Here is a 16,954-nt window from a genome sequence, read left to right as displayed (position 1 = left end):
AATGTAGGTGAAACTTCAGAACAGCTCTCACTTTGCCTAAACCATACAGACTTAATCTATCCAGGCCTAAAGCCCACTTACATAAACTAAATACATGAAAATATCCTAGAAATGCTGAGTCTAAAACAAGTTGCCTTCAGATCATGCAGTTCATTACTATTCATAAAATTGTAAAAAGTCATTTGAAACAGCAATCGTGTTTTACCACAATCCAAAGCATTCATATATGTTTCTTTCAGCATAACTTAAAAAAAAATAAATGGCTTGTGTGACTGTCTGGCCTTACTGAAGGATAAATAAAATTCAACTGGAGCTATTAGGAGCCTGTGTCTAGTGTGTAGTCAGAGGTTACTTGGGGAGGTAGGTTGACAAACTAAAAAGGAGGACAATGAAGGAACGGAAAGAGGGGAAGCTGGCAAGCTGGAGCAAAGAACATTGATTAATGAACAAAAAACATTTTTGAAAGGTCGGGTGTGCAAGTCAGACTAGCCCTGAGGCAGATCTAACTTACATGACCAGCACTTTCTGTACGCAGCAGGTAACCCACGCTGACACCAACTTTGCTGACATGACAGGGTTATTATTTTTGGAAGGATGTAGTGTTCTGGAACAATTTCTCTAATATATTAGTTAAAATTAGGCTTTCCTTCAATACCAAGCATGCATGTCTTCATTTTCACCATGTTTACACTGAACTGCTATTATTATTCTGGCCAGTGGAAACAAAAGCATATTCTTCATTTATAAGCACTTCTGTTTCTCACACCATAATATATCCCAGCGCAGCAGGGCTGTGTGTAAGGTTCTGTTCAAACCCAGATGCTCACATGGAGGTCACCACTAAGACCTCACTACTTACCCTAAGTCTTTTGGTAGATGCCAACCATCTGAAGCCTAAAATTTGCCTCATTTCTCAGCACACAAAGTAAAGGTTTCTTCTCAAACATATCTTAAGGTTTTGAACCACTGCCGAGGTGGAAGTGCAGAAAGGTAGAGTCACCCAGGGTACAACATACTCTGTGTCACCAAAGTGAGCTGGTGAAAAGGGTACTCTAAAATTATGGCTTTTGCTGTACATCACTGAGTAATGAAGATAGGGAATTACCAGAAGGTCATTGCATCCAACTTCTCCTGTTCCTATATTTTAAGGGAACTTGCCCAATTCCTGCATGCCAGTTCACTAGTCTAAAAATGAAGTTTGGTGAAGATGATAATTAAATGTCCCCTGTGAAGCTCCAAGAAAATTGGAAGCAAACGTGAAAGTGCAAAATCTGCAAAGACCTAGGAAAAATGTGATGCTGAAAGTAAGAAGCGGGACATGCTAGAATCCTTCAGCCCTAGCATCCAGTTGTCTCCTTTCAAGACAGTACTTCAAGGCAAGTGACCCAGATGGGTGCATCCTGCCTGGGAGGGAATCACAGCTCAGTGATTTCTCTGACGGATGCCTGGATTTGTTTTAACATCTTGTGAAAGTCCCATTCACAGTTTCCCTCTGTATACCTGCAATTCCTTTTGCACCAATAGCTGTATTTACAGACTCTGCTCATTATCAATTATAGATGATAAACAATTAAAAAGCAGAAAATGTGACTTAGCAGAAGTCACATAACAAACCCAACATCTGAAATTATCTGTCTACAAGTAACTGAAGGCATTAGTGCCACACATAAAAGTTGCTTTATTTGAAAGCTCTTTGGGATAGGTGCTGTCTGTCTGCTCTGGATCTACACAACAGAACATGTGGAGGAGGAAATCTATCATTCAGGTCATACCACAAAATAAACAACTGAAAACAGAAAAGACTCCTCATTCTACCAATGCCTCGTAACATGCACAAAACCAAAACAAAACAAAAAAACAAAACAAAAAAAAAAAGCAAACACACTGAGAGAGATGAAGATTGTTTTTCAAACTGTAAAGAAGCCTTCATGTGCCAGAGAGTTTATCTGAAACCAGTGTTCCAACCAGCACCAGGAATTAGCTACAAGAGTGAGCAACTGACACACAACAATCCTGCCACGCACAGCGTGCTTAGGCAGGAAAATATGTGTGCCTCAGTTGCAAAAGACAGAATAGAGCCTCAAGTGTTTGGGCTCCTTCCAAAATAATCCAAATGCTGCTTTTTTGGCAAATGGGGGTCAATGGAGCTAAAAACTCACAGAAGGATTTGGGCATTCATGTGTTTATATACACCCACTCATTCATTTATTATTCTAAATCTACTTTACAGAAATCAAATTACATAGCTGACAAGCTGCATAGATAAGAGAGAATAAAAGTAAAATTTAAAATTAGCTGACAACACTATATGATGTAGCCCATGTTTGGCACCCTTAAAGTGAGTGATGAGGGTTAACCTGGGGGGAAAAAAATGCACCTTCCTAAATTGCACCTTAAATTATTAAATAAATTATTAACATGATGGAATGCATTAAATATATAAGCCTAAAGGAGAAAGGGCGGATGTGTTTTAACTTTCAAAGCAAAGACAGCATATTTATGAAGTGTTGCTTACTGTCTGGATACTTTGTCCAAAGTAGATTTCAGTGTTGTAGAAGTTTCCACCATGACTAACAGGCCGTGTTGTCCTGGCCTGAGGCTGCTCCTCCAGTTCAGGCCACTCCACCAAGGCACCACCTAAGCGGCTGAGGACAGAAACTTTGAGACTGTAGAGGCCTTTAGGGACCTTATCTTTGACTCCCCTCAGGCATCTGAGGTGAATTTCTAGTGGCTGTGGCATCTTGGAGCAGTCAACCTAGAGAGAAGGCTCAGAGTTACTGATCTGGGCTGGGCTCACTTTAACCATACAATTAGCAAGTACAAATTTCTTCCAGAAAATAACTACTGAAAAGCAGACAACTCTTGTTCAACCTGCAATTACCTACTGCTTACGGAGGATCTGCAATTAGGGAGGTCAAAAGTCATAGAGATGGCAGATAAAAGAAATAACAATACAAATACTACTAATAAAATGTTCAGCATCCTTGGGGGGAAGGTGGAGCTGGTGAAGTATGACACCAGAAGACACTACCCTACAATAATGAGGCAGAATTAACTGGAAAACAATACCTTCAAAAACACAGCTTGTTTTTCAAGACTGGCACAATACATGATGTGATGAGCAGGCTGCAGGCACAGAGTGAACATGGCAGGCCATGTTTTTATACTAATTATTAACCTTGCCAAAGCTATTAGTGTTGTGTCGCATGCAGACTATCCCTTCACCTTCTGATTATCATAATCAGATTCTCTTAAAAATAGTAATCAAAGTGCAACACGTGTAGAGATTAATAAATACTCCCTACGGGCACCTTTATTCCAAGTCCAGACAAAAGAAAACATCTGCCACTTGCTGTTGACAAGATGTTGTCTGAGTTTCAGAATATTTAGTAAGGAAATGCTTTTCTGGTGCTTTCCTTGTATGCTGAGCTTCCCAATGTGGAGGTTTGTGGAGGGGAACAGGCACAATGGCATGACCTTTACCAAACTTTGCCTGAATAATGGTATAGGGTCTGTCCCACTGTACCAGAAGATATTTTGGCACTGCCCAAATGCAATCTGCAGGGTCTGGCACACAACAGGGACTCCCAGTTAGGCTCCAATGTTGATTTGAATGGATAAAACTCTTTCTGCAATAACTAATTATATAGTGCTTTGAATCAGAATTGTTTTTTCTCTTTTCCCCAAGAAATCAATTTCTTGCATTATTTTGAGGAAACACTAGTGCTAGGTCTTCTTTTAATGCAACTGGATATCAGAATCCATGCCACACTTAGGAATCACATGGCTACCTTGACTACTAGGTTTAGTGGTCTCACAGTAGCAAATAATCTCTTCTTTAATCCTGTCTTGGATTTATTTTGGAAGAGATAGCATATTTCCATATAGATAGAAAGCTTCTGGAATTAAATTAAGCAGTTAAATAAACAGTTGAATTTGTTAAACTTCTTTTGTTTCTCCACACAAACCATACTTAACAACTAATCTGAATGACAATTATTTTCAGCTTAATTAGAAAATCTTAATTAACAATGAAGATTTAACCTTAATATTTTTGGTTTCTGAATCGTATATAAAAAAATTAACATTATATGAATAAATAAGACAATCTTTTTAAACCTCAAGGCAGGATTACTGATGCAGGCAGCCTTCGTTATTAAACACATTCTAAATTAAACGCCTCTATGAATTTTATACTGAAATATATTGTGATAGTTTTGCATGCCAAATGTGACATTTTGTATTTTAGATTCATCTTCTGTAGTAACTTTGGAAATGTCATACAAACAAAGATTTTGTCATTTACCAATGGAATTACTATGCATGGCCGGTTAGCCATCTCTTTTCTGGCTCTTCTGGTTGTTTCAAGTCAGCAAGCCATAAAAAATCTTTATCTCTCTGAAACACAGCAATTTGGAAGATAATCGAATAGTGACTGGGGGGCAGAAACGCCAGTCTGAGGAATTATACCACAATCTCTCTTGCATTTACAACCTTCCTCAAAGCCAGTGTCAGTCGAGTAGGAAAAGGAGATAGAAGATTCATCATATTTCAAGCCTGTCTCATTTGCATGGTGGCATAGCTGTCTCATCTCCTGCTGAAAGACTTTGCTTGGCCAGCACTGACAAACTGTTTGAAGAACTCTTGCCATGCCCAAATGATTCATCATTAATAGCTTTAGACATTCTCTTTAAGCATATGGTTACTTTTGCTGGAAAGCATATTTTGAAACTGCTAAATTCTATCCTCTTAAACTATGAAAAGAGAAAAAAAAAACAAAACAAAAGGCAATAATGGAATGCAATTGATCCAGTGATTTAGCAGTTCATATGAGGGAAAAGAGCACTCATATAGAATCTCACCTTCCCATGAGGTCCTGCTGCTCCATTTAATCCAGTATTCACATCTGTAAGGTTACCAAAGCTAGCTACCATTTCTTCTTCAATTCCACTCTGCTCTGTTTTCAGTAGCTGATTTCCTACTCTGCAGAGGTTAGAAAGGGAAGAAGAATGGAAAAGAAATTAAGTACAATGCACACACAGAAATCACTTGCTGTTGGAAATACAACAGTGTGATGTTTTCCTTGAACATACCATAAGACTTGCAGGGCACCCAGGAGAAACAAGAACGTGCTAAAGCAGAGAAATATCTAGGCTTCAAAAAGCAGTATTAAAAAGAAAAAAAATAAAAAAAATAAAAAAAAGACCAGTATTTGTCAGTCTGTGTCACAGGTCGATATAAGGAACCCCAGCTTCCACTGCCTGTCTGTAATCAACTCTGTCTGGCTTTGGGACTTGGGATCCAGGTTAAGAATGTTTCAGTAGGAAACCATTGCCTCTGTCACCACCTTGAAAACTGACAGACAGCTTCAATAAACTTGGACAGGTTTTTGGAAACACTGAATTCTTTGGGGCCTAGGCTGCTCAAAAACCACTAAAAATAATTAATTCTGTTTTTAAAAATTTTACTTTTTGTTTTTATTTTTTTTCAAAAAAGTCTTGTAATTTTATATGTATATCTTACATAAATTATAAATCTTCAGAATATATACAGGACAAGAGCTCTATATACAAATTATACACATGCCCATACACAAAAATTCAGGTGAATGTGAACCACAGAACTTTCCTTGTTATTCACATGTTAACTTCTTTTGTATTTAAAGATTGGGGGCGGGGGGTTAATATATAAACTCAAAGTTGTTGAGTTTTTGTTTTTGAAGAAAGGTCACTATAGCAACACAGAATATCAGCAAATAGTGCAAGAATAGCCCAACACTGGATAACCCAATGCTGCCCTTCTTAGTTCACAGGATACACAAAAGACACAGTACTCTATGGAGAAAACCTCATTCCTAGAACACAGCAGGAGCAAATGCAAAACTAAGTCATTTACAATGAGCACTATAAAGCTGCATGCTTTGGCAATCCCATCCCATTTTTCAACAGACACAGAACCATGAGTAATTCCTCTGTTCCTAAGTGTCATCAGCATCTAAATATTATTGACCCTAAGTAAAAACATCTGTAGATGCTCTGCTGGCTTCAAAACACGTCAGCTCTTGCTTCCACAACATGCTTTAGGAGGCCAGGGAGGGTCAGTCAGTCACACCAGTGCTGGTGATATTCCAGCCACGCTTGCAGGTGGAGCCAGGGAAGGCACAGACAAAGACATGGTGGGTCTCAGAAGGTGGAGGCTGGGCAGGCTGGCCCTGAGCCATGCTGGAAGTCAAGGGAACTCTCTGCAGCTTCTTGAGAGGAGCCGCAAGGAGCCAAGGAAAAACCACAGCATCAGGTGCACTCACAATGCAGGACTGACTGGGATGTCTACAACTCAGGCATCAGAGACCAGGCAGCCTTAGGTTCCCAAGCAAATGCAATCTGTTAAGTCTTTAGCCACAAAAGAAAATGCTATCATTCGGTGTTCAGTCAAAAACAAAAAAAAAGAAAGAGAAGAATCAAATCAAGACTCAAAATCAACAACATTTCTCTAGACTGCATTTCTGAAACATTCCTTCAGTATTTTCTGACTTGCTTTTGAAAAATTCAATACCAGCGCGATCCTTCCCATTTTCCTCCTGTGCATGCTAGGTTATATGAGATGTCTCCGCATTTGTAAAGATTAACATGCAACATGGTTCTTCATTAAGAAAATTACAGTCACACTAAACATCCCCAACTCATGCATGCATACTGCTTAGGTAACATATGTTTCAAATTCCCCTCTTCTGAAACAGATGCTCCTGCCCCCAAGATCACAGGACATTGCTAGAAATCAGTTTCTATTCAGACCTTGCCTATTTCTTTTCTTTTGAATTTGGACATATTTACATATTACCAGCAAAATTACCACTGCTTCAGAGCTAAACTGTTTTCCAGATTCCTCTACAGTAGAATTGTATCACATAAATTCCCAAGCAATAACTGAATCAGTTGGAAGGTCTGTGTGGATGCTAGTGGCAATGAAGTATATGGAAATTTTGCCCAAGCGAGGACTGACGAGAAATAAGGACAAGATTCAAGTGCTAAGAAGTGAACACATGAAGCACAGGGTCAACCATATCTGAAGTTTTATTCCTGAGCTTTAATCACACCAACTTGGGTCCAGTTGTCCTGAACAGAAGTATAATAAAAGTTGACTCTTGAATGGCTCCAACTAACACATAGATCTGAAAGATCAGAGAAGTTAAAGTATTCTCAAGGAGAGAAGTCGTTTGGAACTTTGTACTTACTTCACTTCTCATGATGGAAATTATTTCACTTAATTTGGTTAGAGTTGCATTGACACAGGGGTTCATTAGGATGCCCATTTGCTTGCAATTCAATTTAAAATTAAATACACTTTGTTGTTGATTTTATTACTTTTAAACTACTGTATCTATTGCCTTTATTAGCTGCTAATACACAATTATGAAGGTAAACAGTTTTCATTACTGAACATCAAACATTTAAATAACCACATTTGATCTCTCCTAGTTGCACCATTTTTCTCCTTTCTCTGAGTATGAGATTGAAGACAATAATTTATTCCCTGAAGTTTGGCCTCTTTTGTGCTCAGCAGCATGCTCATCAGCTGTCACAGCAGAACGTGGCTTTCTTTGCTCTATTCATGAGGGTTTTTATTTTGTCTGCTCATTTCTTTACAGATAATTAGATGCATGTATTTATTTGAAGGTCATTGATTGCAAAAACTTTGCTCCAATTCCTATTTCCTTCACTCTCTAAGACTAATTCAGAGGTGAGGATGAAGGATGCTGGGACAAGCCATTTGGTCACCTTTTGAAGTGCACTGTGTGTAGCACTTAAAAGCTACAGTCCAAGCTGGGTATCTGAAAACAGAGGTAATCCGAAACAGAGACTTCTTTCAAATGTACAGGCTTAATATTTCTAGTCCTGAGGTCCTTTGTTTGGGAGAAGTTCCCTTCACTAATATCTGTAAAGAACCGAAAGATCTTTAGAAGGAAAGTATACTAGATGGAATTACAAAGTAGCCTTTATCTGACATACCTTTGAAAGAGTTCATGAATCCTGGCTCTCCACTTTTGTTTCTTGTGGTGAGAAGCTCCCTTGTGCTTCGAGTCCCACATGCCAAGAAGAAAAAGAGAAATCAGAATTTATTTCCAAGTGTACAGAAATAGCGCGGAAATAAAAGCTGTAAATGTGCAATTTTCCAAAGGATTGCCTTAGGTCTTCTGGTTGAAGCTTTTCAGAAGCAATGAGGAACTTAAGCCACCATTACTTTATTACTTTTTTTTTCCGTAACTTTTTTTCGCCCCTGTGTGTTTTCCCATATTTACTGCATTATTTCCAAGAGAAACTGAGCTCTCATCTTGTTTTAAAAGTTTTTTGGTACAAAGTATATTTGTACACGGTAGTGTCCTACAGTCCTTATTATTGCAAGAGCTGATCAGACAGTCACGTGCAAGCATACATACATTCAAGTGTGTTTACATACACACACACAGCAGTTAGGCATAGACCACAGAACTCACATCTTAAAGCCTTGCTTTAAATCTGCTCCAAATCGTGATGCCTTTCTTGTCTTACCACAAAAGTTTTTAAATGTTTGGTGAGAAGGACTGGCATTTTTTTGGAGGTTACAGCACGTGGGAGGCCAATTCACATGAGCAGTCCTCTCCCCCAACAGTTCTGCAGCTCTCGAGCATGAAGCTGGAGGGCTTGAAGTTATTTTTCCCCTGCACAGCAAGCTGAAAAAAGTCTTTCCATCTAGAAGCTAGCATCAGCATGTATTAGGCTGTGCTCTCTGTGCAAAAATTCATAACAATAACTGCTGAGGGCTGTGCACTCATGAAAACAAAATTCTTCCCCATGACCTGCACTGTTCAGAGATCTTGCTGAACATTCAAGGGCATTTCTCAGGTCTGATCTTTTCCTGGGTGTTCCTGAGACCAACATAAAATGTGAATACACTACCAATACAGAAGAAGACATCCCACTGTGTACCCTAGACTGTCATCTAAACAGTGTGAAACTATGCTCCACTTCTACTCTCATCAAGCCTCAAGGGCAAAAAGTCATTTTAGTAGGGAGACAATGCAAGAGTCTCCCTACTAAAAACTCCCCATCGGATCTCCATATCTGGCTGTTAAAGTCTCTCGTTTCTTCCAAATCTCTTAAATTTTTTGATAAATTTCTTGCTGTTTTCAAGGAAGCTTGGAAATGTCTGTTGAAGACTAAGGCAAAACATCCTACTTATTTCCAAAATTAAAATTGTCAGAGTGTAAAAACAGACAAAACCAACAAAAGCCTGTGCATGTAGCTTTTAATGTAACTTTTTTAACACTGTAAAATTAAAGCAGCAACAACATGGTTGCCTTAAAGAACAGTGGTGTTTGTTGGCAGTCCCAACAGCTATCCTCAGACAGATGCAATAAATCCTCCAGGTCAAGCATCACATAGAATTACAAAGGTGGCATTACTGAACTAGCTCAAAATGGGACCTTCCAGTTTTCCATATTGCAATTGTGTCATGGGCAATTCTTCCTTCACCACTGCCCCTCCACTGGTGAGAACCAAGCCCTCCCGCTCCTGGACACCTTTTGGTTAAAATTTACTAGGACTCTCTAGGGCAGGACCCGTTTCTCTCCCATCCCTACTGGCACTGATTTTCTTTGCCAGGCTGGTAAATCACCACCCACACCACATCGCCAGGAAGGGCTGGGAGCTGGCTCTGCTCCGGGTTCCGCTCCAGCAGAGCTGGTCACTGCTTAGGGCTGTCAGAGCCACCCTGTGACACTCCCCACAGCCCAACAGGCTGCAGTCACCTGGGAATATGGCAAGAGGTTTCCAGTTTTGGGCAGAGGCAGTTAAAGACGAAGTTCAGAAAGTTGGAATAGTGGTTGGTTCACATTTTTTCTCCTGGACGTAGCTCTTGGGGATGTCTGTGAAAGCTGTTTTTGAGGTGAGTACTTAGATTAAAAAATAAGATGAAATAGCAAACCCACTTCATGTAAAATATCAAGTAACCATAACATTGTAACAACATTCAGACATTACCACTCCAGGTTTACACTGAGCCAGTAGTAAAGAAGTTTTCTTTAAAAAAATTTATTTTATCACCAGACTCCCACAGCTGTCCAATCCCCTTGTTTATCTTCCTAATCTTAATTAAATTATGAATATTCAAAAGAAAATATGAATCAGGCTTCTCTGTATGAACTGCACTGTTTTCCATCTCTGCCTCTGAAGTAGCAATGGGAATATGATTTAAAACTATTTCTTCTGGATCCTAGTAAAATATTTGTCACAGTGTGTCATGATAATTTTTAAAAAGCTCTATCATCTACCTAATAAATTTGTTAAGTTTATTCAAATCTTATTGAACAGGAAAAGTGCAATGAGTCATGGTTAATATTTCTTTACCTATACTAAGAAAAAAATATATCAAAAATTCAGTGCTCAAGGTCCTATTCAGAAAACCTCTATGAGTCTGTAATACATCTTCTACATGATTAAAAAAACAGGAAACTTGCTTTAAAATGAATTATTCACCACCTTGAATAAATTTCCATCTTTCCTATTTGCAAAACCCCTAAGTCAGTTATGTAAATTTTAACCTACACTAATTACCTCAGGGGTGTGCAAGCTAAAGGAAAGTAGATGCAGTAGAAAAAAAAAAAAAAAACCCAGACATTTCCATCACCAGGAAGCAATTTAATAGAGGAAAAAATGTGTAAGTTTTCAAAAACAGAGCAGCCCACATTCTTTTTTTTTTTTTTTAATGTGGAATAGACATTTCTACAATGTCCCTTGAATCAGAGCTTTACTGGAATAAACCAAGTGCTTTTCTCAATGGCATGTACCATGGCACACATAGCAAGGCACTTGTTTCTCATCACGACACCAGCATTGTCTAGACTGTGACAACGACCCATTGTTGACAACGGGCGTTCCCAACGAGAAGGCATGAAATGTGGTTTAGCTTCAACTCCCTATAGACATCGAGGGCCCCTTCGGAAAATAAGTGGCTACAATCTGCGAGCTGCTGTTCCGGGAGGTACTGGGAAAAGTGGAGCTGTTTGAAGGCAGAAGGGCTCAATCACAGCAGCAATTTGTCCTACTCCATATCGTGATACCAGGCTCTGCTGTAGCTGTGAGCCAGCTCCTTCACACATCTCTCCTGGTTTCTTCTTCATCAGCTACCTTGAGGTCTAATTACAGAAATGGCCTATCTACTGATTTCAGAGCATGTTGTCAAGAGCAGGGCTTGAAAAGGTCTTTCAATCTGGGCTCAGCCTAGACACACACAATGGTGCACTTTGTTTCTGCAAAGACAAGAACCTGACTCAACACTACTAATCAATGCTGACTGGATATTTTCAGCGTGAAACTACTTCACAAATGGCAGGATCTGGTTGTATAGCACTTTTCAAAAAATTAGAAAAATTAAACAAAACCCCGCCCAAACACATCCTTTCTTTTTGAAAGCAAGCCCACAAAATTCAGCAAAGCTTTGAAGCAAAATCAATTTGGCTTTTATTGTTCAGCAAAAATGGAGCATTTAGGGAAAACATTTACATGCACACACACCTTTTTGGTCAGTCCTAGTCTATCACAGCCTCCTGCTGAGGAGCTCTCCCCATGGCAATTTAAAACAGCCAGTGGAGCACTGGCCTTGGTAAAAATCTTACTCCAAGCAAGGAGTGCTGTAGGGGATCACCTTCCTGCATGTCTTCCTCACCAGGTCAGGGTGCAGGAGAGGCAGCACAGAGACACAACCTGTGGGGTCTCCAGCAGCCTCCCGCTGCCCACAGCAATCCCACACACAGAGCTGGTGCTTCCCCTTTGTCCCACTCCTTGAAATACCATGTTGGTACATCACAGTGCAGGTAGTACTGACTTCTTTTGGGTTTAAACAGACATCCAATTAAAATCTTTTACTTAGAATTTCCATCTCTGCATCCTAAAATGTTTTTCAGTGATGGAAATCCTGCCCACTCTTTTTTTACGGATGGGAGAAGGGAGAGCTCACTGAGCAAAATATCAGCAAGACTAGAAAAAAAAAGCCCAGATCTCAAGTCCCACTGGTGCCACCTAATTCTTCTCCTTCACAGTCTGGCTGCTGTCTGGAGATTCTTTCCCAGTGACTTCAATATCTAATGCACTGTACACCACAAAACGAGTTTAAAAATGAAGAAACATTTGAGATGAGCAACAAAAAAAAACTTGCAAGAAAAGTTAACATTCTTTTCAGGCAAACTGAAGTTCTGAGAGGCTTATCTGCTCCATGGTAACTGTAGAGAGAGATCACAGGGAAGGGAGGCATGGAGAGGTCAGTTAAATGGAGTGCCCTTCATTGGAAGCAAAGACTAAAGGAGCTGGATAAGATTTGCTCTGAAAATTGCACTACTCATTACCTGATGAAATTTGTTTGACCTTGTTAAGGAGATGGCCACAAACCAGAAAGGAAAGTTGCGCCAAACCGTGGACACATGGTAGTATTATTGATGGTGAACTCTGCTAAAAAATCCACCACAAACTCTTAGATGTTTTTTCAAAGAGAAAGAGAAAAGGCAACAAAGCAAATCCTCCCTGACTTTCCTTTCAAATGGAAAATTAATTTACTGTTCATGAGAATCAAATTAAAAACTTAGACAATTGAGTGTTTGTAACAGAACTCAAACTCTCTTTTAAAACTGATACTGCAGAACGCAAGTGAGATTTACTTCAGTTGTTCTACAGCCTTATTACACTGAGTGATACAGATACATTTAGTGACAACATTATAGGCTGATCATTTTGATAAATCTGTAAAGCACTGCATTATTTCTAACAATGTAGCAAAAACTGAGCTACCAGTCACAAAAGAGGAAAGTAGTATTCTGCTATCAAGGTAAGTGCTTTTATAAGAATATACATCAAAGACACTAATTTTGTACAGATATGAAAACTAGATCCAGCTGTAAAGTAGGTGTGATAAACAAGCTGTAAACAAGGTGTGAATTTTCTCAAAACTCAGAGGTGTTTTCATTCAGGTTTTTGGTCCAAGGTGATGGGACTGGACTAACAAATTAAAAGAACTTGAATCACTTTGCTTAAGAGGCATTGAGAAAACTCCATTGAGTAGCTCTGACTGCTGCAGGGCTACTGAACTTCTGCAAAACAAAGATTTTGCCTCTCCAGTCTCAAAAAAGAGAATTCATTCTTCTCATTTCTGTCTTGCTGTTGAGAGAGAGACCACCTGCAGTTTCTTCAGAACCACCAGGTGCTCCTTCAGATGCTTCCTACTTCACAGCTGAGAAGATGTAGCTTCAAGGTCATAAACCTTTAGTACCCTCATCAAAATCTAGAGAGTGTTGTAAGAGAATGCAAGGACATTCAGGAGAACATCTGACTACCATAGCCAAGCACTGAAAACATGTAATGCTGAAATGTCTTTTGCCGCTGATTAAGAGAGTTTAGGCAGAAACATCTTAGCCTGTCAAAGTTCCACAAGTTCAGGTGCTTCCAGATTAGCCTAGAAGTCACCAGTTACTAAGATTCAGCAACTTTTAAACAGTAAGATATAACAGAATATGCTACCAAGAGATGATGGAAGAAAGTAATCACATTTTATTAGGGAATACATTCCCTCCACTATAAAGCCATTCAGCATGAGAGATGCCACTGAAAACCAAAGTGAACTATGCCAATCTATAAATCTAAAATGAATAGTTTACATTAACAATGGGAAAATGTTCATAAGCTACGTAATGAACTTCAGCATTTTGCAACCTTCTTCTACTTTTTGGGTACTGACAGCAAATCAGGACACAACTGAAGGGAAAAGGAAAGGAAATACCAATCGGAAACACTGACATTTTTATTGTGGTTTTCCCCCATTCTTCTTCAATTTAAAAATGTTTGTCAATTTCAGCACAGAATGTTTTTATTATTTGTAAAGCCTTTTCAAAGTCTCTCATGAAACTTTACTCCTTTAATCCTCTTATTCTTCCACAACGCAGGTGTCTAATTTTAGGTCTGTTTTGCAGATAGGGAAAACTTGAGTCATGGCAACAAATTTGCTTGTTACAGCTGCCCAAAAAAATCATGTTCAGGCCAGAGGTTACAATCTATTTCATCTTTCTGAGTCCCTGTTCTTTTTTCTGACTGTCAGAAAAGCATTGCCTCACAAACCTGCCTCCATTATAATTGTAATCAAAAAGTACAGACTTTAACTTTATCCAACAATTCCCATTTGTACTCCCTTTCACATCATCTTCTGTTTCTAGTGTGCAGACATATTTGAATACTTTAAGAGAGATGTTCGCTTACAATTAGTGTATGAAAATTACAGAAATGGAAAAAACCCTAAGTACGGTTTACTGTATGATTGTCTTAAATACAACAGTATCTATGATGAGTTGCCATGCCTAATGATTTTTCTCTGTAAAGAACAGACCTCCTCCTGCTGGCCCACATCCTGCTCCAAGTCTCAGCTGAAAGGAAATTGTTTCACATATTCAGCTGGGATCTTTCTCTGATTTGAATGCTGATATGAACAATTGTATAATAACATCATATTCTGCTGATGTATCTTTGAGTGAACATGTTGACGTTATTATATATTCTCATCATAACCACCTAGTTCTGAAAACTGCATCTCGTCTAAGGGTCTGCCCAGTAATGAGAGAAACCAATTGTGCTAACAGGTTGCCAGCAGGCTGAACAACAGTGGTGATTTTTCAGCTTTGTACTAAATACATAAGCAGGCATGTAATGCAACTGGACTCTGCTTCATGGTCTTTTAACATCTCTCAGCTTACAGACTACTGGTTATATTTCCCACTTGCAGACTGATGTGAACTCCAAAGCCCTTAAAAAGTCTGGTTACACATGAGAAATCCAATGCACCTCAAGAACAGGAGGTTGGACTAGACAGGCTCCAGAGGTCTGGCTCGTCTCCACTTGAATTAATCTGTTCTATGAAGTAAAGGTCAGATGTGCCACACAGCACAGATTCCACTCAACAAATTCAGCTCTACTTTAAGACTACAGAAGTAAAACTTTCCACCATATAGAGCAATTCCTTTATCTGCAGCTCAAAATCTATGCAGTCTATTAATGCTGCTAAGGAGTATGCACCCCTGTCACAATAACTAACTGAAGGTAGATTTAGCTACATCCGTGACTACAGTTTGGCTCCAAATGTATTAAAAATACAAATAAAACAACCCTGGGGAAAAAAAAATTCTGGAGAATACATGAGCAATTAAAATTTTGGTTTTATTGTACTTTTTTTTTTGCAGGTTTGTGCCTCTATTCATCAGTAATGCTAATGCTTTCCTTACAATCCTCATCTGAGTTTTGCTTCTTTTAACAGGTGGTCAGTGCTTGATGAAGTCTCTTAAACTTCATCAGGATTTGGCAATCACTAATTCTCTTTGAAGAATCTTTCCAATTGCCTCTGTTTATTGAACCATAGAAATGGACTTCCTTACTGGAGTTTATAGTGGGATAATGAGCCAGAGAGTTGACCAGTCAGATTACCTTAAGCAGCAGCAAATGCAGTATCATCATTTACAGCAGCTGTAGGAATCATTGTTCCAGCTCAATAGAATATCAAGAATTACTTCAGTTCTTTAATTGCCCTTCTGATCTTAAAGTGTGAAAGAACACAGTAAAAACTAAATGAATTTATTTTTAGTGAAAAACATAGGAAATATGGAAGATTTTCATTACTTCCATTTAAATATTTACTTAAATAAAACTCTTAATATTTACTTTAAATGAAACTCATATAATTCCTGGACAAAGCAATCAAAAAAGTGCCACAATTTAAAAGAGGAGCTATAGCTATATTGGGGGTATTGTGACAACACAGCAACAGACTATTTACAAACACATAGAACATCTTTTCCATGATTTTGTTTATGCTTATGTTAATTTCCATGCTCCCTCTTCAATCCCCCACCCCAGCTCCTTTAAAACAAAAAATTATCTAAGTGCCCAGAAGCAATAAGGTAGAAACCTCAGAAATTTGGAAGGTTCCCAGGCTTCCAACTGAGGACACAGGAACAAGCCTAATAGAATGGAGATATTTAGAAATCTCGGATTGCTGACCTACAGGGTGGAGAAGTCCCCGTGCTACATGTATGGCTTCTACATCAGACTATGGGTCTGCCCAGGCGCTGACACACATCTGAGGGCCACAGGCTATCACTGAGCAGGAAATCAGAAGTCCAAAGGGCAGAAGCCCAATATCCCAACCATCAGGAAGTTCACCTTTTGTATTTTGTCCCCAAACACAGACTTCTGTGATAATTTGTTTCACAAGTGCAAGAACAGGCTACCTATAATGAATTCAATGAGCTCAGCCAAATGATGGATTTCAAAAGAAAATTATGTGCTAAAGAAGATAGCCATAATTCCTACTATATCACGCAAATGAAATGGAAACCATTACACTGACTTTAGAAATAATGCTTTAACAGGCAAATAATGCATGTAGCATATTGGTAGCTTGCCTAAAATGAAGTCACCTACTTTTAAGATAGAGTGAGAATTAAACATTTTCAGCTTTTGTATTCTTGACCTGTAATTCTCAGGACAGAAAAAAAAAAAGAAAAAAGAAAGAAAACAAACAAGGAAAAAATCCCCACCCCAACTAATTTACACAAGACCCTCATTTAAAGTCCTGGTAAATGACAAAAAGTAAGTTTCTGCTGATAAAAAGTCACCTTCAACTCTGCATTGCTCTTAGATGAGTATATTCCCACAAGGGTTATACTCAGAATGGACTGTACAATGCTTAGTAAGCTAAAGCTGTCATGAGGGAAGGTCTGTGGGTACCATCAGGATGTAAAAACCTTTCAGGTCCCTTCCAACCCAAACCATTCTGTGAGATGACTCTATGACAGTATTATCCAAAGGGGTAGAACATGCAAGAAAATGTGCATTGGTGTTTTATCTGATGTTTATCCAATTGAGGTCTGATCCCATTGGTTAAATTCACG

At 38.9% G+C, this 16,954-nt stretch overlaps 1 protein-coding gene across 1 annotated transcript in view; it reads right to left on the bottom strand.

The window, feature by feature from the left end:
- Positions 1–316: 316 nt before the first annotated feature.
- LOC135442918 (uncharacterized) overlaps positions 317–16,954 on the bottom strand; it is a 150,186-nt gene continuing 133,548 nt past the window's right edge. Inside the window, exons 11-14 of the mRNA XM_064703195.1 lie at positions 8,007–8,071; positions 4,863–4,983; positions 2,516–2,755; positions 317–373 (exon numbers count right to left, since the gene is read on the bottom strand). Coding sequence (XP_064559265.1) covers positions 317–373; positions 2,516–2,755; positions 4,863–4,983; positions 8,007–8,071 — 483 coding nt within the window. The remainder of the gene's footprint in view (positions 374–2,515; positions 2,756–4,862; positions 4,984–8,006; positions 8,072–16,954) is intronic.

This window comes from Zonotrichia leucophrys, chromosome 2, assembly GCF_028769735.1.
Source record: "Zonotrichia leucophrys gambelii isolate GWCS_2022_RI chromosome 2, RI_Zleu_2.0, whole genome shotgun sequence".
In the NCBI taxonomy this organism is placed as follows: domain Eukaryota; kingdom Metazoa; phylum Chordata; class Aves; order Passeriformes; family Passerellidae; genus Zonotrichia; species Zonotrichia leucophrys.
The sequence above is the reverse complement of the archived record's forward strand: the minus strand, read 5'-3'. Positions and strand labels throughout refer to the sequence as shown.